Source organism: Rhipicephalus microplus, chromosome 2, assembly GCF_043290135.1.
Source record: "Rhipicephalus microplus isolate Deutch F79 chromosome 2, USDA_Rmic, whole genome shotgun sequence".
NCBI lineage: Eukaryota > Metazoa > Arthropoda > Arachnida > Ixodida > Ixodidae > Rhipicephalus > Rhipicephalus microplus.
The window spans coordinates 295,499,800-295,524,279 of record NC_134701.1 but is presented as its reverse complement, the minus strand read 5'-3'; the positions used below and the strand labels follow the sequence as shown (position 1 = coordinate 295,524,279).

At 45.8% G+C, this 24,480-nt stretch overlaps 1 protein-coding gene across 2 annotated transcripts in view; it reads left to right on the top strand.

Annotated features, from left to right (window-relative positions):
- The first annotated feature begins 3,998 nt into the window (after positions 1 to 3,998).
- Positions 3,999 to 24,480, top strand: part of LOC119178476 (gem-associated protein 8) — a 31,621-nt gene continuing 11,139 nt past the window's right edge. Inside the window, exons 1-2 of one of the 2 annotated variants that reach the window (XM_037429686.2) lie at positions 3,999 to 4,290; positions 10,024 to 10,083. In XM_037429686.2, coding sequence (XP_037285583.2) covers positions 4,134 to 4,290; positions 10,024 to 10,083 — 217 coding nt within the window. In that variant the 5' untranslated portion in view covers positions 3,999 to 4,133. The remainder of the gene's footprint in view (positions 4,291 to 10,023; positions 10,084 to 24,480) is intronic. The other variant, XM_037429693.2, reaches the window with a different exon arrangement.

The window sequence follows — 24,480 nt, the reverse complement described above, 5'->3', positions numbered from 1 at the left end:
AATTTTGGCCACTCCGTGATTTGAGCGAGGGCTTTGTGTACTCTCTTGCCAGCGGACGTCTGTACCTGGATGGCAATGATGTAGTGGTCACTACCAGCGAGTTGACAGGTGTTCTCCCATCTGGCCTGCGCAATATTCTTGCAGTATGTGAGATCGGGTGACGTGTCCCTACACACGCTGTTTCCTATGCGGGTTGGTGACTGCTGCAGGTCATTTAGTAGAGTGAGCCGGAGGTCCTGACCGAGTTGCCATAGCTTCTTGCCTCGTTTGTTCGCCTGCAGGTAGCCCCAGTCAGGGTGCCTGGCGTTGAAATCGCCCAGTATAAGCAGTTGTGCGCCTCGAGAAAGCGATGTGGTTTTCTGGAAGAGCAGGTTGAAGTCGTCGGCGCGTGCCCGGGGTGCGCAATATACGTTGAGGATGAAGACTGATTGGTGCGAGCGTTTTCGCGGAAGAATTTCAACGACCGTGTGTGGAATGTCCGAGAATTCTAAGTCGTGTTGTTTCGCCGTGAGGCTCTTGTGGACGAGCGTGCCTGTACTTGGGGCTTCTTGGTTGTGCGAGTCGGTGAATTGTTGGAAAGCGATGTAACCAGGGAGTGAGACAGAAGCCATTGTTTCTTGTAGTGCGATGACGTCTGGAGGCGTTTGGCAATTGGGCAGTTGTGTTTCTTGTACGAGTAGCTGCAGGTGGGCTTTCTTTTTACGAAAGCCCCTGCAGTTCCACTGCCATATAGTCAAGTGGGTGCTGGCCATGATGCATCAGCTGGAGCATTACTTGAGGCCGTCGTGGGTTCGCTGTGCTGGGTGGAAGAGTGAGAGGTCACTCGGGTGCGTGTGATAGCTGGTGCTCTGGCCATGCTTTGTTTGATTACTGCAAAACTGGTGTCTGTGGCAGTTCTGAGTGCTTCTAATCCGGCAACGGTGTTGTTTACGGTGGCTTCCATGTTTGAGAACCGTGTCTCTATGTTCGTTAGGCGTGAGTCTACGGTTGCGAAGGCTTCTGTTACGGCGGCACGAACGGCGTTGACGACCGTGGTTTGGACTGTCGTGCGGAGGGCTTCAGCAACGGATGCGTTGACCATTTCAATAATTCGCGCCGTCATGTCCTCTTCGGATTGCAGCGTTTCCGTGGAAGTCGTTGCTTTGCGTTTGGCTGCTGCGGCTGGTTGGGGCTGTTGAGTTGAATTATGCACGGACTGGCTGGCCTTTGCCAGTTTACTTTCTAGGGAGCGGTTCTGCGCAAGGAGCACTTCGATCTGAGCTTGTTGCGTCGCCATTTGGGATTTTAACGCATTGATTGTTTGCGTAAGTTCCTTGACGAGCGGGTCATGCGTTGAGGCGCACGATTTCGATGGCTGCGGGGGAGATGATGGCAGCGGAGACGCTGCGCTTTGCGCCCATGCCACACTAGGGTTGCTTGGTGGTGCTTTGGATATATCAGCATGTGGGATGCGACTTGATGATCGGGTTCTTGATTTGGACCTAGAGTGGGAGGCTGCTTGACCCTGGCGAGATCGTGACTTCGATCGGCTGTCGCGTTTCGTCGGCGTTTGTGATGTCCCGAAACTGGGGTAGTTACGCTCGTCCAAGGCAGGCGGGCTATCGTCATTTGAGGTTTGCTGCGTCGCTGGTGACTCGGTTTGTAGCGTCTTTCCTGCTTGTGCTGCGTTAAGTGGTTCAGACTTTTTGGCGAAGCGGTACTCGCATCTTGAGCTGTTCGTCATGTGTCCTCCTTGACAGACGATACAGCGTGCTTGGCATGTTGGTGGCGTTCCTTGCGGCGGTGGCTCGTGGTCTTCTCCGCAACGCGGGCAGCGTCGGCGCCTAGGTTGAGGGCACACATCGGAGCGGTGCCCGGTCTTCCGGCAGTTGAAGCATGCGTCTACTTTGGGATGGAAAGGGTATACTCGAATGAGACCTCCACGGTGTAGAAGCCATCTAGGTAGGTGGTCCCCGAGCAGCGTTATAAGTAAATTCTTCGTTTTTCCCATGCGTCTGCCACCTACTATTTGGTAGTCAGGGTTGCTGTCTTGAAGGTCCTTCAGCGTCTCATCATCGGTGGGGAACGTGTGGGCGTAGAAAGAAATGCCTCGTATCGCGTCGTCTGGTGGCGGGGCGTACATGTGTAGCTCAATCTGCCGGTCTTCTCCGAGGAGGATTGATGTGATGCGTTGGTACGCGATTGCTCGGTCGGTGGTTGCCACACTAACGGTGAAAGTGTTATTCCTTGGGTGTATGCGTAGTTGATCACGCTTGGCTGGGTCCAGGTCACACAGAGATGCCGCTTTAAGCAGTGCTCTCTGCAAGTCTCCGGGTGATGTGCGCGTGAGGTCAATGGGTGTCTTGGGGCGTCCCACGATGTGGTACGTGTGCGACGGCAGTCTTGGCAAGGGATGGCGTTTCAGTTCCGGCGGCGGCCGGGGGGTTGGTGGAGTTTTGGGGGCTTTGCTTACTTGCGCGTCGTTCATTTGGGCTTGTTGCTTAAGTGCCTGGTGACGTTTCGCCTGGGCTCGGAAACCTTGAGGTGGTGTCCAGGAATCGTCTGACCATTCTTCGAGAGAGATTTCGACGCCGTCGACCTCGATTTCCATGTCGGCTAGTGTCCCAGCGGCCGCGACAGCGGCGTCCGGTGTAGCGTCGCTAGGCTTAGGCGTCCAGTGGCGGATCTTGCCGGCGTGGCGTGAAAAGATGAAAAGCTTACTTGAAAATTGTGACCAATATCGGTCGGAAAGTTGTATCCTCGGGACCGGTATGATTTGCAGAAACCATTCGTACAAGAAATCTTGAGCTAAGGCACGTCTTCCTACTGAAACATCGGAAAACTCCGGAGCTCGGTGCAGACGCGTCCGATCGCGTCGCCGTCCCAGCGAAGAGTCACCGTCGCAGTAGTTTCTTTACTCAATCTGAATAAAGGATCGCCGCTTGGTAATTGAACCTGTTGCGAACGGTGATCTTAAGTTTCTCACTGTCTTCAAATCGTACCCCGAGCCACTCTTTCGAGTTAAAGAAGACGAAATAATCACACTGTGCTGGCACAGGACAGTAGGGCGAGCAATTAGTGTGCCCTAACAAAATATTTGATCTTCCCATTGGTTCTGATTGTGGTACAAGGATGCATGTTGTCGTGTAGGAGGCCGATTCCGGATGAGAATTTTTTTTCTTTCTTTTTATTCAACGCGATGTGCCGCTCGCCAATGCGTTGTCAAATATCATATTGCTGCTCAGGGTAGTCGTACTGACACTGCACTTTTTGAGAGTATGTGTGGTGAGAAAGACAATGGGCAGCACAGTACCAAGTATTGTGCAAGGGTGTCTAGTGTAAATATCGTTGTCGGACTAAACGAGCCAAAAGAAAGTTGCACAATTTCAGCGGGTAATTTTATTAAACAGATGGCTATCACTGTTTTTTTTATTCATGTATTGTTCAACTCTGCGAGAGACAGCTGTTCCTTGTTTACATGTATACTGCTGCATTACAATGTAAGCTTACTTGCTTGGCGTGTTTTTTTTTTTTTTTTGACAGTTGAGGTCTCTCGGTCACCTGGCGGCATAGCGGAAATATTTATAGTAACGTTAAGGTGCCGTGTGCGCGAATACCACCCCGCAATAGCAGCAAATAAACGCCCATAAACATGCGGGCGCGCTCCACGACCCTACCCCGCATAGAAGTGTGGCAGCTTGGGCTAGTTGGTATGGCATGACGATAGTTATAGCGCGAGAACAAAACGACGTCACAGAGACAAGAAGGACACGTGTCCTTCTTTCGTGTCTTTCTTGTCTCTGTGTCGTCGTTTTGTTCTCGCGCTATAACTATCGCTCACCCCGCAACCGCTACCAAAACAGCCGCCATAATGCCTTAGCGCAATGATGATGATAGGACTGTCAGCGCCGTCTCCAGGTCAGATAAGTTAGTTCACAACACCACCGCCTACCTTATTTCCGTTGCACCAATGGTAGTGTATAGGTGTTCTGTGGTTGCTCTGTCAAAGGTACAGTTTCCCTTCTCTAAGTGGTGGTGTTCTGTGGTGGTGGCACGTGGTAGTGTGTAGGTGTTGTGTGCATTTAGGGAACTCTACGGTTCTGTGGTACACTCTAGCCGGAGGTCGTGCACCACGCACGGTCTGAAAATCAAACATGCGATCTCGCGCTACTCTCTACGAGCCCTGCGCGCGTGGCCGATGGTACCAGAATCCATTGTTTAAGCGCTATTGGCACCACTACCAGCACACAATCAAGTGGTTTCACTATCACCAACAACTTTTACGGGACCTAACTGAGCAAAGCCCGACATGTAAGTTCCTCTCAGCATCGCTTTTGTTGAAGGAAACTGCAGCGATTTTTAAGTAGCTGCCGAATGACGGTAATTAATTCCTCACGAATCGATTTATTGTTGCGTGCACTTTGCTTTTCCTTTCGACCTTACGAGTGCGCTCGAAAGCCATCATGAGCACTCTTTTTATTCTGCCAAGGCGTCGGCTATTTACTGTGATGCAGCAGAAATACGTGAGGGTGGTGCTAGAAATTTTGTATGAGAGGCGTGCACAAATGAGTTCCCTTGGAATGCTTGCTCGTGGGGTTGGGGAGAAGTGTAAGAGGGGCACTGCTCCCTCTATCTCTCGCGCTGTCCACTGGCACCGCCTCTAAGCAAAACAGTTTTCGAATTATACTTGTTCTCTAGCAAGGTTCTGTTTGGCCAATGCCTTTGTTTGGCGTTGCATAAGTCTAGAAGCTATTTACCGCGTGCTTACAGGAGGTTTTCAGAAGCCTAGAATGGGAACAGTTAGGGATAAGAGTTAATGGAGAGTACCTTAGTAATCTGCGCTTCGCCAATGACGTTGCATTGCTGAGTAATTCAGGGGACGAATTGCAACTCATGATTACGGAGTTAGACAAGGAGAGCACAAAGGTGGGTCTTAAAATGAATCTGCAGAAAACGAAAGTAATGTACAACAACCTCGGAAAAGAGCAGCGCTTCGAGATAGGTAATAGTGCACTTCAAGTTGTACAAGACTATGTCTACTTAGGGCAGGTGATAACCGCGGAGCCGAACCACGAGGTTGAAGTAACTAGAATAAGAATGGGGTGGAGCACATTTGGCAAGCACTCTCAAATTATGACAGGTATATTGCCACTATCCCTCAAGAGGAAGGTATATAACAGCTGTATCTTGCCGGTACTTGGCTACGGAGCAGAAACCTGGAGACTTACAAAGAGGGTTCAGTTTAAATTGAGGACGACGCAGCGAGCAATGGAAAGAAAAATGGTATGTGTAACCTTAAGAGACAAGAAAGCAGAGTGGATTAGGGAACAAATAGGGGTTAAGGATATCATAGCTGAAATCAAGAAGAAGAAATGGACATGGGCCGGGCATGTAGCACGTAGACAGGATAACCGCTGGTCGTTAAGGGTAACTAACTGGAATCCCAGAGAAGGCAAGTGGGTTAGGGGCAGACAGAAGGTTCGATGGGCAGATGAGATTAAGAAGTTTGCGGGTATAAATTGGCAGCAGCAAGCACAGGACCGGGTTAACTGGCGGAACATGGGAGAGGCCTTTGTCCTGCAGTGGACGTAGTCAGGCTGATGATGATGAAGATGATGAAGTCGGTGCCAGACTTGGGTAGTCCGTGTTACCAGGCTGCTGCCAAATTTGGCAAATAAATTTTTTCCTGTAGGTATGCTTTCTCCATGAATGCTCTGTGTCGTCCGTGGTGCATTGTGCGTATGCGACATTGGCTGTTTAACAATGAATGTACAACGCGTGTTGCAGAAGTTGGAGCCCATTGTGTTGCTGTGTGCGCAGCTGTGTAATTAAGAGGTCGGTCTGGATCGTGTCTCAGAATTAGGGAATCAACGTGCAAGGATGTGTATGAGTACACGCTCAAGGGGAACTGAATTTGTGCGCCGCGTTCAATGTATGTCAGACTTGTGTCTCAAGCGTAGCCTGGAGTACCTAGTCGACTTCGCACAACAAGGCGTTTTCGGGGGAAACTGAATAGAGTCGCAGCAGGCACGGTGCGCTTCCTCTTTCTGATCGTGTCCGATTGTGTCTCAGAAGTAAAGAGTCTAGCTCTCTGCACAGCTGATCATACCGCCTCGCGGGGGGATGCTATGATTCCCCCAGCTGTGTCAGCACAAGACATATTGTTTGGCCTCGTATACATATGAAGAATAAATGTGCCAAGGCTGGATAATTTGGGTACGTCGAATGAAGGCTGCTTTAACACCGCTACTTGCGTGTACCTGTAAATTAGACTCCGCCCAGCGTACCGCCGTCGCCTGCAGGGCCTCAGCTGCAATAAGCATAAGCCACCAACATTCAAATAAATGAATGTTTATTGTCTCTCAGCTTGATAGAGTGCACTATAAAAATAAATAGAATAATTAAAAACAAAATGGAAAAAAGTTTGGCAGATCCCACGTACCTAGGAATCGAGGTTATGCGAAGCATGCAGAGCGAAGGTTACCATGTTGCATTTTTTTATTGAGGGGTAGGTCATGAAATGAGGCTAAATAATGTTGCCCGCACAGATATATGTTGAAGATTCGCAGATTCTTATATAACCATTTGTTTGTACTTGCGCAACGATGCCAACTGGAGCATGCTTATCAGCAAGACCAGAAGCTGATATGAAGGGCTGATGCTCGTGGGAACGCTGACCCTGGACAGTGCTACATAAATCAACTTCAGTGCATGTAAACTAACCACAATTGATATTAACCCGACGTGACGACTGTATCAAAGGAGTACACATGTAATCTTTATAAAGTTGGGTAGGCAGCACTGCAACCACTATTTTTACGTTTCATGAGAATTATCATTTTTTTTTTTCTAAAAGTAGTTCTGAGACCTGGCATAGCTCTGTGGTAACATGCTTCATTGCCTGGCAGAATGCTTGGGTTTGATTCCAGCTGGAACCCTTACATTTATTCTTTGATTGATTGATTTGTGGGGTTTAACGTCCCAAAACCACCATTTGATTGTGAGAGACGCCGTAGTGGAGGGCTCCGGAAATTTAGACCACCTGGGGTTCTTTAACGTGCACCCAAATCTGAGTACACGAGCCTACAACATTTCCGCCTCCATCTGAAAGGCAGCCGCCACAGCCGGGATTTGATCCCGCGACCTGCGGGTCAGCAGCCGAGTACCTTAGCCACTAGACCATCGTGGCGGGGCTACATTTATTCTTTCTGTTAGTCGGATGGACGCTACCGATGTCGGGTACTTCTCAACGCTTGTGTGTTAAAATTGCCCATATGTGTTCTCGTCGTTGCTGGGTAGATACTAAGTGTCGATCACCTGTGGCACACACCCGCATACTAGCAGCACATGCCGGCCCATGGGTATGTGCCACTGTCTGGCGGGAAGTGTTTGACGACTTACAGGACAGGATTGTGACATTATTCATGTCTAAACCAGAGCGTCATATTCATCTAACCATCTTACCCTCCCATGCTAATTTTAGTTCACGCCAAGTTTAGTGAGTGGCCATGAAAGCACCGAAACGTAAGTGGCTAGATAGATAGACAGATAGATAGATAAATAGATAGATACGCTCAGTCGCCAAAGTCTGCTAAGAAATGCCTTGCATTAAAAAAATTTTCACAGCATTCTGATCACACAGCGGTTGATGCACGATATCCACCAACCCTAAACGAGATATCGACCAGCAATGGGGTACATGAGCCGAAGGAAAGGGTCTTTCACGTTAAGACGTGCGACGACCAAGTACGTTGAGATAGGCAAAAAAGGAGCCTTGGCCCTGCCTATACCGTGCAGAGCGTGTGTCCCTTGAATCTGGGAGAGCTGTTTCCTGCAACCACTGTACCTAAAGGTCGGTCTGCACCCTTTCTTGCTCGGGTGATTGTTAGTGACGACTTCTACACCACATCCTGGCTCACCTTGATTAAACCCGAGGTCGCCGTCGGCATGGCACGATCAGCTGTGCAGAGAGCTAGACTTCCTACTTCTGAGGCACGATCAGAAAATGAAAGCGCGCCGTATGCTGCAACTCTATTCCATTTCTCCAGAAAATGCGTCCTTATGCGTAGTCGACTAGGTACGTGCTTTGCCGACACGAATCCAACATATATTGAAACGTGGTTGCAGGTAGATTTCCCAATTCTGATACACGATCGAGACCGATCTCTTAATTGCACAGCTGCGCACACAGCAACACAACACGCCCCGACTTCTGCAATGCCCCCGACTTCTGCAATGCGTGTTGTACGTTCATTCCGGTAAATAAAACAACCAACGTTGCATTCGCACAAGGCACTGCGGATGACACAGAGCCTTCACGTAGAAAGCACAATTACAGGGGCAAATTTTTTTTTGCCAAATCTGGTGGCAGTCTTGCAAAAATGACCTCTAAATCTGTCAACTGACTTGTGCAATGCCAAACATGGCCGTGTACTTTCCATCGATGGGCCTATCTAGGACGCTGTTCCCCAAGAAAAGAGCATGCTCTGTGCAGGGCTTTTACATTTTGCTCACATGCTCACAGGAGTCGCGGTTGTTAACGTTTTCTGACTATGTTAAAAAAGTGCCGCAGGACTTTTATACTACCTTTAGTGTAGCTGACTGGTTCGTGATGCCAGAGTGAGGCCGTGCAGAAAAGTACAAACTTTGTAGTCGGCGTTTGCGTTGTCTTTTGTGTTGTCTGCATGCCTGCTGTCTTTCATTTTATGGTTGAAATTAAATGGCTGAAACATTTGCAGCTTAATTGCTATCAGGTAGAGCTGTTCGGAACTTTCACGGCCTATAGGTGACACGACTGTTCATCCAACATGGTGGTCGTTGAGATGATTGTCTCGGAAGAGACGGTATCAAAAAGCACACTTTTGGTGATGATTGCAATTTGTCACGCTTCGGTGGCCCTTCGATTTATGTTTTGATAAAGTAGGGGAGCGCTGACATACTGCATCAAGTAAATAAATGTTGGGTTGCACATTGGGTAGATAAATATGTACAAAATTGTAAATAAGGCACACACGTACGCTCTTCAACACCTGGTGTCATGTTTGAAAAGGATTATAATAGGAACCTCAGTACCAATTTCTCAGTAATGTAGGCTACATTTTCGGAGGCGCGCTTTATCTTACAGTTTTTCTTGTATCGAATTCTATGCAGAGCTTGTTCAGATCACCTAAAAGCACAAAGTAGAATAAGCAGATAGAAAAAAAATTGTTTTTCAATATCTAAGCGCAATCACCAACTGAGGTATGTCATATTATTGGCAATATGATTGTTGGGTGCTTTATTGATTAAAAGAACAACAGAATATCAAGAGAATGAATTCGGCAAGCAGCAGACAAAACCAGTGGTAATACGCAATTTTCACATTTAAGACGTGATGTTCCCATTACTATTCTATGTTTCGGTGTTGGAGAAGTACAAAAAATAGCATGGTACAGGGCTGAAACGTCAGAAAGAAAGCACCATCAGCAAGTAAGGTCAAACACAAATTGCTGCAGATGTGAAGGTCATGGAGGCACTACGCAAACCTTTCAGATGTGTAATGATGTGATAAACGTTTTGAAACTGGTCCTTTCCTTCTATTTTAGAGGCGGAACACATACCTAATTTACTTCTGGTACTGTTTGCACAGCGACCACGTCGAGCAGGGGGAACTAAGCGCGAAAACTGAAAACCTGGAAGGTGCTGTACTCGTACACAAAATGGGTGCTGCATACATTCACGGGCCTGCTAAATTTAACCCATTTAACCACTCATGGCTTTTTGGGGCGCTAATTTGAACGGGATGCTCACTATCAAGGCTCGCAGTGAAATCGGTCAGCTTTTTCTACTTTCCCTTTAACTTCAGAAACTCTAAGGGCTACGGTAATATCGAGGCCGTTTACAACGCTGCAAAATGACCACACACGCGGGAAAACAAGCAGCAACATCTGCTGCTTGAAGCAGTCGAAAACCTCAATAATCTCAACGGAGCGTCCGGCCGCCACCTCTCACCGGCGCCACAGTACCTGAAAATGGCGAATCTCACTGTACCCCTCTTTCTGTCAGATGGTGTGGAGAGGGTGCCTCACCAGGCTTTTCAGTACTCCGCCCATGAAGTGCATGCATGTAAGTTGTATTGAGATTCTCTGTCATTATGCTTGATGTCGACCATGATGGATGTAATTGTGCGCTTTGTATTCCATCTATATGAACTTACAAATCACCTATACTTTGTGTAGCCTATAGCTTCAACTAGTGGGTATTCGCATTGTCCGCGACTTGTAGGTGGCACGCAAGGTAAACCAACATGGCGGTCCGGAAGATGATAGGGAGCGAGTAGGAAGGCATGGAAGCATATTCTAAAACTTATTTTGACAAGTGTAATCACACCAGGCTGCATTCATGATGCAGCATTGAGTTCCACATGGAAATAGATTACAATTACACATGAAGTGAAGGGTAAATGAGTAGAAATTTGCTAACCAACCATTTGTATGGTGGCGAAGATGAAACCTCAGCACAATTTGCGAGCATCGATTACCGCTTCATTCTCTGCTGCACTATCCATCTTGTGTCCGCAGATGCCGTGTTGGCTTCCCATAAATAAATGTTGCGGCGATGCACACCATTTGCGGCTGCCATATGCCACTCTCTACCAATTCAACAGTGGCTGCATGATTTTATTTAGTGTGACCCAGCTCGCCCACTTGGTGTCTTGAAAGGCCTCATAGCAATTTACGAAAACGAAAAAAGTAGAAATGCACCATCTATGCCATATGCAACACTATGTCGCTTACAAAAACAATTTCCTTCTAGCTGTAATGTTGTGAAGGAATACGGCTATCTCTCGATGAGTGGAAGTATTTTGAAACTTGAATTGTTTCAACCACGACAATACAAAGCTAGGATTTATTTGATTTATCATGACCATTTAGCTCGTGAAAGAATGGTGTCGCCAACTTTGTAAGGAAGTTTTTGTAGTTTTGTTACCAAAGACACATGTTTATTGGGTGAATGCTTGGGGGGTTGGCTGAAGTCAGGCGCTCAGGCGATACTAACATATATAAGCTTATCTTAACATTAGTGCTACAACATATAAACTTCGCTACATGACTTCGTAACATCCTGCAGCTGATTTCTGAATGGTGCCCAGAACAGAAAAATTGCACCAAAATATCGGTAAATGTAGCGTGCGTGCGTGTGAGTTTTTTATTGGCACATGCCCAGTTCGTGCTTTCTTTTTTTCCCACCTCTCCTTCTTGGAACGGCACTACGAGGTCGTTGACTTCATCTTACCGGTGGTTCGAAGGGTGGGCGCCAAAAGCTTGCCATGACCGTTTCGGCTCAGATAATCGCTTCTGCCTGAACATGGTGGTCAGTTGACGACACCAGTGACTCCCTTGCCTCGAGGGAGGAAGCTGGCATTATTGTTTTGGAAGCTGCCATAAGGCTACCCAAGGTCACATTTAGAGAATGCGAGGGGAACCCACCACCAAAGCGTATTGAGGTGGCGCAGACTTGCCAACAGATTACCACACATCCGATGACCACGCATTTTATATTGGTATATTTCATTAAAAAGAATGATGATATTCCCGCAGCTAATCTGGTTTGTGCTCCACGGCACGGCGCCCGTATGTTGGATATTTTTTTCACTCATGTGTGAAAAAGCCTAATGAAAGCTGTCTGCTTGCGTGGCAGGTGTTGGCAAGGCCCGCACTAGCAATGTGAAAGCAATGCATCGTCGGTTGATCCTCCTCGAGGTGTTTTTCTCTCTGTCCACTGTGCGATGCTTCAGTCTACGGACAGTGCGAATATCTTTCCCAAACATACCAAATAACTATTTCGTTACCATGCCTATTCAAATCGATCACCGGTGATTGACGTTTTGGATAATCAATTTTAGCATGCAAAACTTGTTTCTTGTGCACCCAGCACTTTCTAGTAGCTAGTCCAGCCACTCAACTTTCAGAATCAATTTGAATTGGACCGTTTTGGCTATATGGTGATTTTTAACAGACCTTTGTGCACACCAATGTGAATGTATTGTTGGGAAAGTGCACTAGACTGGCGTACTTGACAAAAGTGCATGCCCCTCGAGATTATACTGCAGAAACATTGAAGTTTTGTTATGAAAGGAACCTTTGCAAACCAAATATTGGATTGAGGTGTCAGCTTTGCAATTTGATAATGTTTAGCAGTAATAATTGCCAGAAATTTATGCCAGTTATTCGATAGACAGCCATTGCTAGTAGTCGGGAAAAATTTATTCTAAAAAAATATTTACCATAGTCCGCCGCATGTTTAAAGTGTTGAGATGGCCTTCTCAGGCAGTTTCCAGCAGCTTTGGTTTTGCTCGTATTGTTATACCAGACACAGGGTCGCGTCTAGTGCCACTAATCGTGCCTATAGGTGCGAACCAGCGCCGCAAAACACATACGTCGCTCCTGAATTGAAAGTTCGAGGATGAAGCACCTGAACTTGAAGTTTTGTGGAAATGATGTTTTGCATCAGCCTGAGACATTTATAGCCGTCCATGGGTTTGTTTTGTTTACTGCCTCAAGCTGTCTCCTCTGCCGCAAGTACGTCGATGCTGACCATTGTGCACAATCTTTTAGCTAGTCTGGTTACGTCCACGGTCCACACTTCGCTGGGGCGCGGTGTGCTGGCGCCGGCTGTAGAGCTTCTCCGAATGACAAAAAGGTTTCCAAAGCACATCCTGGCTCTAACTACAGAGCAGTGTGAAATGTTTAAGAACTGCATGCGATAATGTTCTTTTTGTAATAAATATGATGTTCAAAATGCTAAGAGATATGATTGGATGCTTATATAGGAATGCCAACCTAAGCGGAGTGAGGTGACTCATGGAAAGATGTGACACTAGGTGAAATAACGAAGTTCATTAGACATTTGGTTTATAGAGGAATTGTTCACATCACGGGCATCCATCTAATTTGGAGAAGCTGGAGGTTCTTATACCAAGAAAACGAAAATTTACTGGAAAATGGGTACGAGTTCACTTGTGTCTCACTAAAAACCAGGCAATGCTTCATTGCATGGCTCGAGCAACGAAGCAGCACCCCGGTTCTGATGTTCTTTGTCTATGTGAATAGGAACTTTTTGTTCAACATTTATTATTTTTTATATTGTTTCTGGCTCATTTGACTTCAAAATTTATATTTTGAATTTTCCTTGTCTTGAATATTTTTGCATCTATAGTGTTTCTATTGCTCTGTTCACCTATTGGCAACTAAAAATTATGCACTTTCCACATTTTTATTCGTTTAATACTTTTGTTGCTCTATAGCATATTTTCATTGGACAAAATTTGGTATACTGCAATGTGTGCTAGAGTACTTTTCGAACTGGCAAAAAAATTTTCCTGATAAATATAAAAAAGAAACATATTCATACGGTAACAAAAGAGCTGAAGAATATTGTCACGGCCCCGTGACAATATTACAAATGTTGGGTTGTCAGTCACCAAACTGCAACATGATTATGAATGAGATTTAACAGACAATGATGCCAAAGAAAATATAGGGTGTGTTATTAATAGTGATTGTAATGTAAATGTGAAAGAAAGTGGACGAAAAGATAACTTGCAGGGATCGAGCCTGCAACCTTTGAATAATGTGTCTGATGCTCTACCAACTGAGGTAAAGCAGTGAACACCCCACCATATATGAGGTCATCTCCCCATGTATGGGGTATATACGTGCATTTAAACATGAGAGTGTGAGTCAGCATAGTTAGTAGCCATGACGGCAAGTGTAGAAACTTTGTTTCTGCCTGGTGATGTCACAAAGCACTTGGTTTTATTACAAGCTGGCAGCTGACCAATAATCCCTCACATGCCATATATCTGAAGGCACCAGGTTTGCCAGAACGAGACCTTTGCTATGAGTGAAGGAAAGAAGTGCAAGTTTAAGGGCTCGTTCTCATTTGACAGGCAGCTGAAAACTTGCAACACACCTCTCAATCACAAAGTACGCACAAAAGAAAGACAAAAAGTATGAGTGTGAACAAATTACTGTCACAGCTCGACACCTGTGGTGTGCTGTTCAAACACAAAGAAGGATGTTAAAAAAACGCACAGGTATACACAGGACAAACGTGAACTCATGACTGTCACAGTTGTTTCTTCATGCTTGAGCAGCATACTAAAATGCCGCCTATGCACAACCCAACACACTTATTTTTTTGTTTAACTGTGGCATGAGGACTCCCCTCTGTGTGTCTGGCTGCATGGTGGCGCTTGACAAATTAGGTGCCCTGCATACCACATCGCGACTGGGCATACTATATAAAGGGGCCACTTATGTGAGTCTCAAGGACAGTGTTCAAATTCAAAGAAAATTAAGAATCAGTGCTCTAAAGCGCGCCTTTCGCTCCATCTCATGGGTGATGCAGAACACGCTGAAGCACCCCCGAGGTCTGTATACAGCCAGCAGTAACTGGTGAGTACAAATAGCTCGTCGTTAGATTCTTGCCGATCCATAACACATGGCAGAGTTGTCTAACATGGGCAGTGAGTGGTCACAGGTTCGAGTCCCAGTCACGCTGTGAAAATTTTACAGTGAAAGCTGTTATGAGATCACAGCAATGGTTGATTTTGGCATCATAGTTGTCCGTTGCCAGTGTCCATTTTCGCTATTGCAAAAAAAAAAGATAAATAAAATTTTGGCAGATGCCATGACCATGGGAATCGGTGTCATGCGAAGCATGCGGTGAGAAGGTGACTATGGTGCAATTTGAAATGCGGAGAATTCATTTGCATATGGCAGGCACTTTAAGTGTTTATGTATGAATCTATCTATATATCCAGCATGCTACGCTTGGGTGCTCTCGTGATAACCCTCTTACAGGGATCATGACACCCAATTTTCAACCATAATCTCTGTTGTGCGGGTTGATTCCTGTTCGTTCGCAGACAAGCTAGTGAAATTTGAATGAATTTGGTCGAGCCGTTAATTTAATATCTAATATTTTTATAAACGACCGAGCGACCTGAGAGTCGGGCAACACTGAAGCGATCGCTAGCCGTGACCACGACGTACTCTACTCCTGACCCGCCCAGAAAGCCCCTCTCCAGCGCCCACGTTCTAGTTGATACCTTCTGGCATTAAGGCTGTAACCTAGGAGCGGCATGGCGCTAGTCAGCACCTGTTCACTGACTTCACCTTCAGCGTTTTTGGTCATATTTTGGCCAACAGAGCACTTATAGTACGTAGTCATCATGCACAAATAAAAAATAATTCAGGAATAAATATGATAAAGTTCATTCATAATTTTTTAGCTATTAAAAGGATGCGACACCACATAGGCTGTCCTACATCATGTAAGTCTACGTTTCCCACGTTTGTCAACCAGCGTGCAATAAGTTAAGCGCACAGAACAGCTTACTTGATCAGCCATCTGAGTGAAGAAATAGTCACATATATGCCAGCTGTTCACTACAAAATGCAGGCATTCTTACACCAGTGTCGTAAAAACGACTATAAAGTAGCAGACGAACAGGTTATAGGTTGTGCCACCAATGGTGAGTGGTTGAACGAGAGCAGGGACATGCGCTTCCATAGAAAACCTGTTATATGGGCAGGTCAGGAGTACAGTAGGTCGTGGCCGTGACGACAAGAACTGTTTGCTGGGCGAGCTGCTGCACAGTCTGCATTCCGGAAAACGATAGTGTTCTGTGGTCAGCTGCGCTTGCAATCAAACTTTTTCTGCACTGTTCAACTTGCCACTAGAATTAAATTACTTCCAGGGGTTGAAACAATGCCACCGCATCACCCATGTAGCGCCGGTACTTGCAGCAAGCGATTTCGGAGGTCAAAATGTGTCCTGTGAATGTGCAATGCGTATGCCGTTTGCCACTAGGCATAAATATTTATTGAAACTCCTCACTGGCAGTGCCTTGGTTGAGTGTCACGTTTGCTATTTTTTACTGGAACCGAACGCAACCGACAGAGTTCAAGCAAAGATTCGGTCAAGGTGTATATCGTGAGTAACTTTAGCACCGCACTGACATGCTGTTTGCTTCGGCTTATGTTTAGATATGCCACATGCCACCGATGGAAAAACAGTGTTCCAACGTGCAAAATTGCTACGACCATTTATTTATTATGTTAAGGACTGAAATTCGTGTATGCACGTATGTTAGCCAGCAAAAATCTACACGCTTTGCCAATTCCACGGCGACAATAACACTTGCTCGCGAATGCAACATCGACGTACTCCTGTATCCCAAGCTCACTTTGCAACCTGGCACGCTTGAAATTAAGCTACTTATCGTTGCGGAAAGCCGTCTGCAATGTTTGCCCCTACAGTGAGATCGTTGGCATCTTGGTTCACACTGTCTTCGACACTTTCTTTGTCGCTTGAGCTGGTGGCGATGGAGTCAGAGTCGAAATGCGCAATGTACACGACGTCACCGCCGCAAATGAAGATGGTGCCGGTAACACACCGCGACACTTGCAACCCACTGACACATGCGGACCATGCAGCAAGTAACACTCGCAACACTTACCACATGCGAAAAGTGCTGTTTGGTAGTAGACGACGACACTTCTCCTTCGGCTTGTAATGTCACGCTAGCCATGAAAAAATGGCGGTTGCCGGTGGTGGCCGAAGTTTACAGCCGATGATTTCTACGGTTTATTTTGGACTAAAATAATCTCATACAGCCCAGTTTTCACACGTGTACAAGCATATTTGACCCTCTACCATCATTTTTCCCCGAAAGCTCTCAATTGTTGGGTGACCATGTCATGACCCCTTTAACTTGGGGAAGACCAAAATTAGTATGGAAGGGTGAGACGTTTTGACGAATATGACTCGCTGGTGATGACATAAGTAATGTTATGATATTGTCGCGCACGTTTTCAAGCCCTTTGCGCCAAACGTGTGGCACATACCCGAGGGTGGGTGTGTGCCACACTTCTGGCGCAAAGGGTTTGATAATGTACAGCGAGAACAGACATGGGTAATTATAACGCGTAAGTGTTAAGAAAGAGCTGACATCAGCAGCATTGAACCAATGAATGCAAATGATAAATGTCTGGGCCCCAGCAAGAGTCGAACCCCAGCAGTCTGCTTGTATCTTCGGGAAACATCAATGCTTGTGAAAGGTTAGTGTTCGTGAAAAATTCCAAGAAAAAAAAAAAGGTTTCCAAGACTTTATATATAACTTTTTGTTTACAGTCATGTAATAATGCCAAAAGCTGTGTGGCTATTGCAAACATCAGAAACTGAAATGTGCTTGTTCTTGCGAGGGCATAGTGTTACTTAGACGAACTTCAGTGGGTGGCACTTAAGTACAATTTATGCTATCACACCTTTAGGAGGGTGAATGTGCAGGAAGAGGGGTGCATTTAGTACTGGCATTCTTTAATGCCGGGACATGACCAGCAATAGCAGTCAATAGTGCAATAGTGTGTAACGTGCAAAATGGGCTGGCAATCCTGAATGATGCAGTCTGATTGTGCTAGTCAAGCTGTGTAGCTTGTAGCTTATTGGTTTGCTACATCATAGAACAGCATTATTTCGAGGAAGGGCAGCTCATGCACCCCCCTCCAGATGCCATATCATTGGAGTACATATGTAATGTTCATAAATATAGATGGGTAGCACTGCAACAACAATTGACGTTTCACCAACATTATGCCTACATAGGGTCTTTTTCCAAAGAAAGGAGCACCAAGACCTGGCATGTCTCTGGTAGAATACTTGATTGTCACGCAGAATGCCTCGGTTCAATTCCTGCGGGGACCGAAACATATTTTCTTTGCATTCATCAGGCGATCACTTTCAGTGAAGCTTTTTTTTTTTTTGAAACTCTCGCATTTAAATTACCAACATCAGTTGTCACTGTTTCTTGGCAGATACAAACTGTCAAACACCTGCAGCACACACCACAGCTCGTGTTATTTGGGTATGTGCCGCACACGTCCAGAGGAAAGCGTTTGATGCAGCATGTGACTGGATTTTCACTTTATTCATGTCATGACCATCATGATAGTCACACCCTCTTACCCTCTCATACTAATTTTGCTCTGCCTCAAGTTGAAGAGGTCCTCTCTATGCACCTAGCTACAGTTCCAGCTGCACATAGTCGCGATTAACGTCCCCTTTTAGATGCGGAAGCATCTTATACTCGCGCCTTGTAGTGCGCCGTCCGCGCCGCTTCTCGAACATTCGACAGCTGACGCGCGTGCATGCGCCGTCGCCCACCATCTGTGCCGCGCGCGCTTCTCCTTCGAGAACATTCGACAGCTGACAGCGCATGCGCCGTCGCGCCGTCGCCATCTGTGCCGCGCGCGCGCTTCTCCTTCGAGAACATTCAACAGCTGACAGTGCATGCGCCGTCGCGCTGTATATATACTCAAGGTCGGCGCTCGCTCGCTCAGTTGCCGCTCGTCGGTTGGTTTGTACGGCGCGTCGACGTCCAAGGTCGCGGTGAAATGAATTCCAACGAATCCACAAACACAATGATCGACGTCCCTTCGACCAGCGCCGTCCTTTCGCATACGTGTGTACGTGTTCACTCATTTAACACCCCCTCCTACAACCACGTTAACCAATTTAGCCATCGACCCAAGTAAGTCGCAATTTAACACCCCATTTCACAACCACGTTAACCAATTTAGCCATCGACCCAAGTAAGTCGCACTTTAACACCCCGTTAACCAATTATATGCTCCGCATCCTCCTCAGTGTTCCCCCGAGGGAAGCTGCGGGCAATTTTTTTGTAGCTTGAGTCATCGCAGCTGCGATGGGTTCAGGCAAACAAGGCAACAGGCTAGACCTACAAACACCTTATTTCAATAGCGATAATGCCTAAGTGTTGTTTATGGCGCATTCAGACGACGAACCGAATCCTGATTAAGAGGCTCACACGGCACGTGACATGCCCTTACATCAGCAATTTCTGTCGCCCAGGACTCGTCCGCCTGTCTTGCGGAAACCATTTTTCACATTGAGGTTCTGGTAGTGGAACGTCGCAGCTTTATCAAGAAAACAGGCTTACAAACAGAACACTTTTCATCCGCTCTAGCCGTATGGCTGACCTCGCAGTGGATTTCATGGCTGTTGGCTAGCTTAGTTCAGTTTGTTTTTGGGGCCGTATTCTAAGATGATCATCTTTGAGACGTCTGTCACTTTTATTGAGCACTGATTGACAGGTTGGAGGGTAGCGGGTAAGTTGTCACTTTAATCATAGAACACGCAGGGTATTGCTGCAGGCAACGTGGTGTTGTCACTGAAAGCAGTAGTCTTAGAACTCGGCCCTTGTTTGAACACTTATTTTAAAAGGAGCGACAACTGATTTTTTTTACACATTTTTTTTACGGCGCAACAGAAAGCTCACTCTTCGTTGTGTTTGTAGCTGCAGTAGCTCATCCCAGAGGCCCATAGTTGTTTGGCAAGCAGTATTTTTCAGTGTGAAAGACTCTAAACACAGATGTACCTTTCCTGCAGCTACACTGAAAATTTATTGCAATGTCGCCAGCCCTTGTCGCGATTTGTAAAAGCTGTCATCATTCTACTTTCTCAGGAGTTGCTGTAACTGTGCTTAACCACCTTTGTAACTGTGCTTAACCACCTTTGTTTAGAGCTTTTCAACTATTTTTTTGAAAAAAAATGAGCTGTTACAGTGAGATGATGTGGCATTATGCACCTGCCCTGTATTTGTACCACGTTGTGTGCACCTGTACCCATGTCACGAGTGGCTTTTCCCGAGGTCGTTACTCTTGATGCACGAGTTCAGCAAAGTCACCGAAAACGTCACTATGCATATGCACGGCCGTACCGAGTAGCAGTAAATGTGATTTCTGAGACCCATTAGAGGTAGCAAAACTACGTTGCTCTAAAATTCTTGGCGACCTGGAAACTATGTGCATGGTTTCATGAGCACGCTGAAATGTTGCTCAAAACACGCTGACATGCATTGGAGTCTTACGTCATGCTGAGGCAATGCCACTTTAATGCATGCTATTAATGCAGGCCGACCACTTTTATGGAGTAATATCTGTTAATATAAAGATACCAGCAATATTTCACTACTAACAAAAATAAATCGTCGACCGCGCGCAGCAATCAACGGTCACGTTACCAGGCACATCGGATTGTTTATATTTTTACCGTTGGAGGTGCCACAGGTCATTCTTCACGACTTTGAATGAAGCAATGAAAATATGAATCTATCTCTCATGAAAAAAAACAATGTTGGTTATACTCAATGTGATGAGTGGAGTGACCTCATTTCGTGTTCTGGGCAGCTGTGAGTCCTTTCAAGGTTAAGATGCTATCCACCAAACACAAAGAGCAGCAGTACAATGTTCACTGTCAGTACCTGTTATTCACCAAGCGGGGAAAAAAAAAACTGCCGATATCGTCACGCCACTGTACCCTTCCTTCCTATGCGAGGTCAGTCTTCATCAGCAATAAAGCAGATTTTCCTTCCCATCCAGCCATTCCACCAACAACACTGTTTTCATCAAAAAAAATTATACTGGGCTCCACGCAGGGGTCGACAAAGCCCGATGAGCTTTGCGTTCTGTCAGCTGCCATGTTGTTAAATACAGTCACACTGGTCTGTCAGCTGCTGGCGCAGGTGTGCACAGAGGCTACGGTCGAGAGTAATCTGGCTGTTCTCTCCTACGTCTGTTGTGTGAATGCGCATGCAGGCGGATCATCCGTGGACAAGTTTGGATTTCGTTCGTAGTCTGAATGCATCATTAGAGGATAGTCCACTCCATGAAGAGAACGAAGAATAAAGCTTATTGTTTTAGTCAATGGCCGTGGCTCGCAGGAGCTCGGAGGTGAAGCATCATGGCTGCTGGCTGGCAGAAGAGAGATCATCTCCCTGTCTGCTCGTCGGTTTTCTTTCACCTCTGGCTTCCCTCTGTCCAGTGAAGGTTGTTTCTCCCACTGACGAAGTGTCCTGTTTCATGAGCTGTGGGAAGGGGGGATAGCGCACGCTGGCTGTGGGGTCAACAACCCTCCAAAAAAAGGCTACAGTCTCTCTCCTTCAGTTTGTCCTCGCAGCTAGAATGGTCGTGGTTCCGTCAAGAAAAATGAAGCATGGGCGCATGTACTCCCCCACAAAGTTAAGGAGGCGATCACGAGAACACCCAGATGTAGGCAGATAGATAAATCGGTAAGTAGATAAAAATGCTGAAAGTATCTGCAGCATGCAAAGAAATGCTTTGCATTTAAAAAATACCCAGAATAAAATAGGATTTGGACTCAAGACCCCTGCGTGGTGCCCAGTATTCTGCTCCAGAGGAATGCTGGGGCTTGAAACTCTCTTGTAAATAGACCTCCTGTCGAGTAAGGAATCACATCTGTGATAGAGCATTTTGAAAGAGTAAAATAATGACCAGGCATCACACAAAGTTAATTGTGTAATGAGTGGGTTGACTGTAACACATTGCAAAAAATTCACCTAAGATTTATCATCAACAAAGCGCATATAATGCCTTACATGGGCGTAGTTGGTACGTCGTTGTCCGCAGATTTATACCGAAGTGCGTGCTTCCTTATTTCAAAAAAATTATGACCATTTATGGGCACCTGTAGCAAGTAGTTTGTTGTAAAAAGGCTTTCTTATAGTTATGCATCCCACGCGGGCATGGTGGTTTATTTTCTTTGTTCATTTTTCTATGTACTATAAAATGCCAAGCAAGCATCTCCGCTATGGTGAACAATAATCTGACTAAATTCGGGAGGAGGAACCAGTCATTTGGCTCTTGATCGCCCAAAAGCGGGAAGGGGCACTTGCTCGCCATTTTACTATGTATACGTGCATATAGTATGTAAGCTCGCCACAAGAGTCCATAATATTTCTATCATAATACAAAATTGTTTAGCATGTCTCAAATTATTTTCTATAGGGTCAATTTGCTGTGGATTACTTTTTATTGCCTCTTTGGAAGGAATTCAGTTTTTATTAAATATAACTAACTTCTCAATTTTGTTTTCTTTAACAATTGGTCACATTGTGAGTTGACGCTCTTTCCTTTCACCTATTCTTTTCGGGGGTTTGCGTCCAATTTTCTTGTAGCATGCACCAACTACAATAAGTTTTATTAATGTTTATTCAAAGTTAGGACTGCACATTTAGTTTCTAAGTTGTTGAGTAGCGAGACTGTGGCAGAGGAGACATGGCAAGATGGCAGAATGATGACAGGCATGCTGCTGATGTTCAGTGTTTATCCATTTGATGCATTTTAAGTGGCAAGAATACCTTAATAAATGATCCATAATGCTCACATATCCTTATTTTGAAGCATACTGGTTAAATTTTTGTTGTCGTGAGCATTTGTACGTTGAAATTGAAAGGTCACGTTTGCGCTATTTCTGCTTCTGTCGCTCACTGGCTTTTGAAGTTGCGATATAGTTGTGCAAGTGCTCTGTTGACTAGATAATCGACTATTGACTCAATGGCTTTTGAAACCTGTCATGTAGGATATCATGCCTATCAGTTCGAAGGCTTGTCAAACACGTGTGACATGAGTACTAGAAGTGAATAAATGCCAGTGATTGTGTGTTGGTGCTGGTAACGCCAGTGAGGTTTGCATGAGTTGGATCATTGCGTGATCATTGCTTTGAGCCTCTGAAATAACAAATCTGTTCAACATCGGCACTGTGTTTCCAGGAGTAGCACCTTCATTCATTAAGGTTAAAACAGAGGGGCCTAAATAATGCTGGCTGTTTAAATTGGTCAAGTGTAAGGTGTAAGTGTAAGGTGATGCACTTATATTTCGTTGAGATATGTTGCTCTGCAAGGGGTTGGATATTTCCAAGGCATTGAAGAAAAGGCCTATATATGGACCATAACTGCAAATACCATATTTACTAATGTAATGAATGCGCTTGCATAATAAATGCTCCTTCAACTTCAGTAGTCAAAATTTGGATATTTTTTTCTCCCGTGTATTAAACGCACCCCCTACATTCATCCGCTGCAGTGCCGCGAACTGATACTTGGGGCCTCCTTGCCCATTGGATATTTTTTTGTTTTTTATTGTGTCAACCCCGCTCTGCTCACTCCCTCCCCTATTTGCTCACTGTTTTGTTTTTCTTTCTATTTGTGCGCAGCACGTCTCCTGTTTTTTTAATTATGTGTGTGCCACAGTGGGGTTCACAAATAGTGTGAATGTAAAGACATCACAGCTGACAAGCACACAGTGAGTGAAGGTCACAAAGCTGCCCGCAGCAGGCAGCGGTCTCTTTCTACAAATACGAAACATTTAGGCCCAACTACACACACGTTTTTCGAGCGACGACAACAGGATTTGCTGTCGCCATGGCTGTCACAAAGGGTCATTCATCTCCATCATATCGCAGGCATGTTGCAGGTTTCTGAAAAACCAGAAAAATTTCTTGTTGGGCAGAAAAGAGCGTCACGATTTCCACAACAAGGAAGGACCCCTGATTCTTGCTTAGGTTGCAATTTGCTCTTCATGCTTGTTATCCACATGTACTTAATGCTTGAACAGATGGCAGTGACGCTGTGCACTCTGGGTGGACAGCCTTTTTTTTTCTTTTGTCAGAGACTGCTGGAGAGTGTAGCGCAATCATCTTTGCGAGCATTGGCGTAGGTTGTAGGTATGATAGAGTGTAAGGGCGGCAAAAATTGAACTTCAAGGAGGTTCGTGAATGATGTCAGCGTCACTGGAACACACCACAACGCTGTGCCAAAAAGGTCACAAGTGGTACAAACAAAAGACGGGACTTTGCGAACTGGATCCATTCCTGCTTCGTGCGGGCGACTGTGAAAGTGATGTGGACTTGTGACCGTGCGTTGACAGCTCTAATATACACAAATTTTTTGGCCTGAGGATATTACCCGGGAACAGTTGAAGGTGTGAGAGGCCCTCGAGGGCCACAACTGTGAGTGGATGGCTACGGGAGCCATAAGGATCGCAGTAACATGAGTCTGTTGCTTGCAGCTGGAGCTTGGTGCCCTGATTGAATCAGGGCATTGAAAAATTTCTTCCACTCCTTTATTGTAGGAGCCAAAGCCACCGGTCGTGGAGGTAAACTTTGTGATGCTACAGCGTTTACTTTCCATCAAAACGGTGCTAAGTTCATTGCAGTCAATGATTGGGCATGAAGCATTTTGACGAGCAGAGGAAGCCAGCTGTCGGAGTAGTTTATGCACGAGTGGTCTTCCCATGCACGTACGCCATACTTCACATAGAACAACAGCGTATCGAGATGCGAGCAGGCTTCGCTGTTCTTGGCCATGCATGTGCAGTGCATGGCAAGCACCTTGTCGTCACTCTTGCCCAAGAACTAGACTTCGACAGGGGGCTTGTTAATGCTTTGAGAGTTGTTAACCTGGTGTGAAGGTTCATAGGTCTAGGAGCTCAAACAACAAAAGACAAGATGTAGAAGAGGACAGTACGTTTATGTACAACATGGAGGGACGTTGGACAACACATAAATGAACGAGTGCTCATATGTTAGCTGTAAGATGTTATACAGTCGATCTCCGATATATCGAACTCGAAGGGG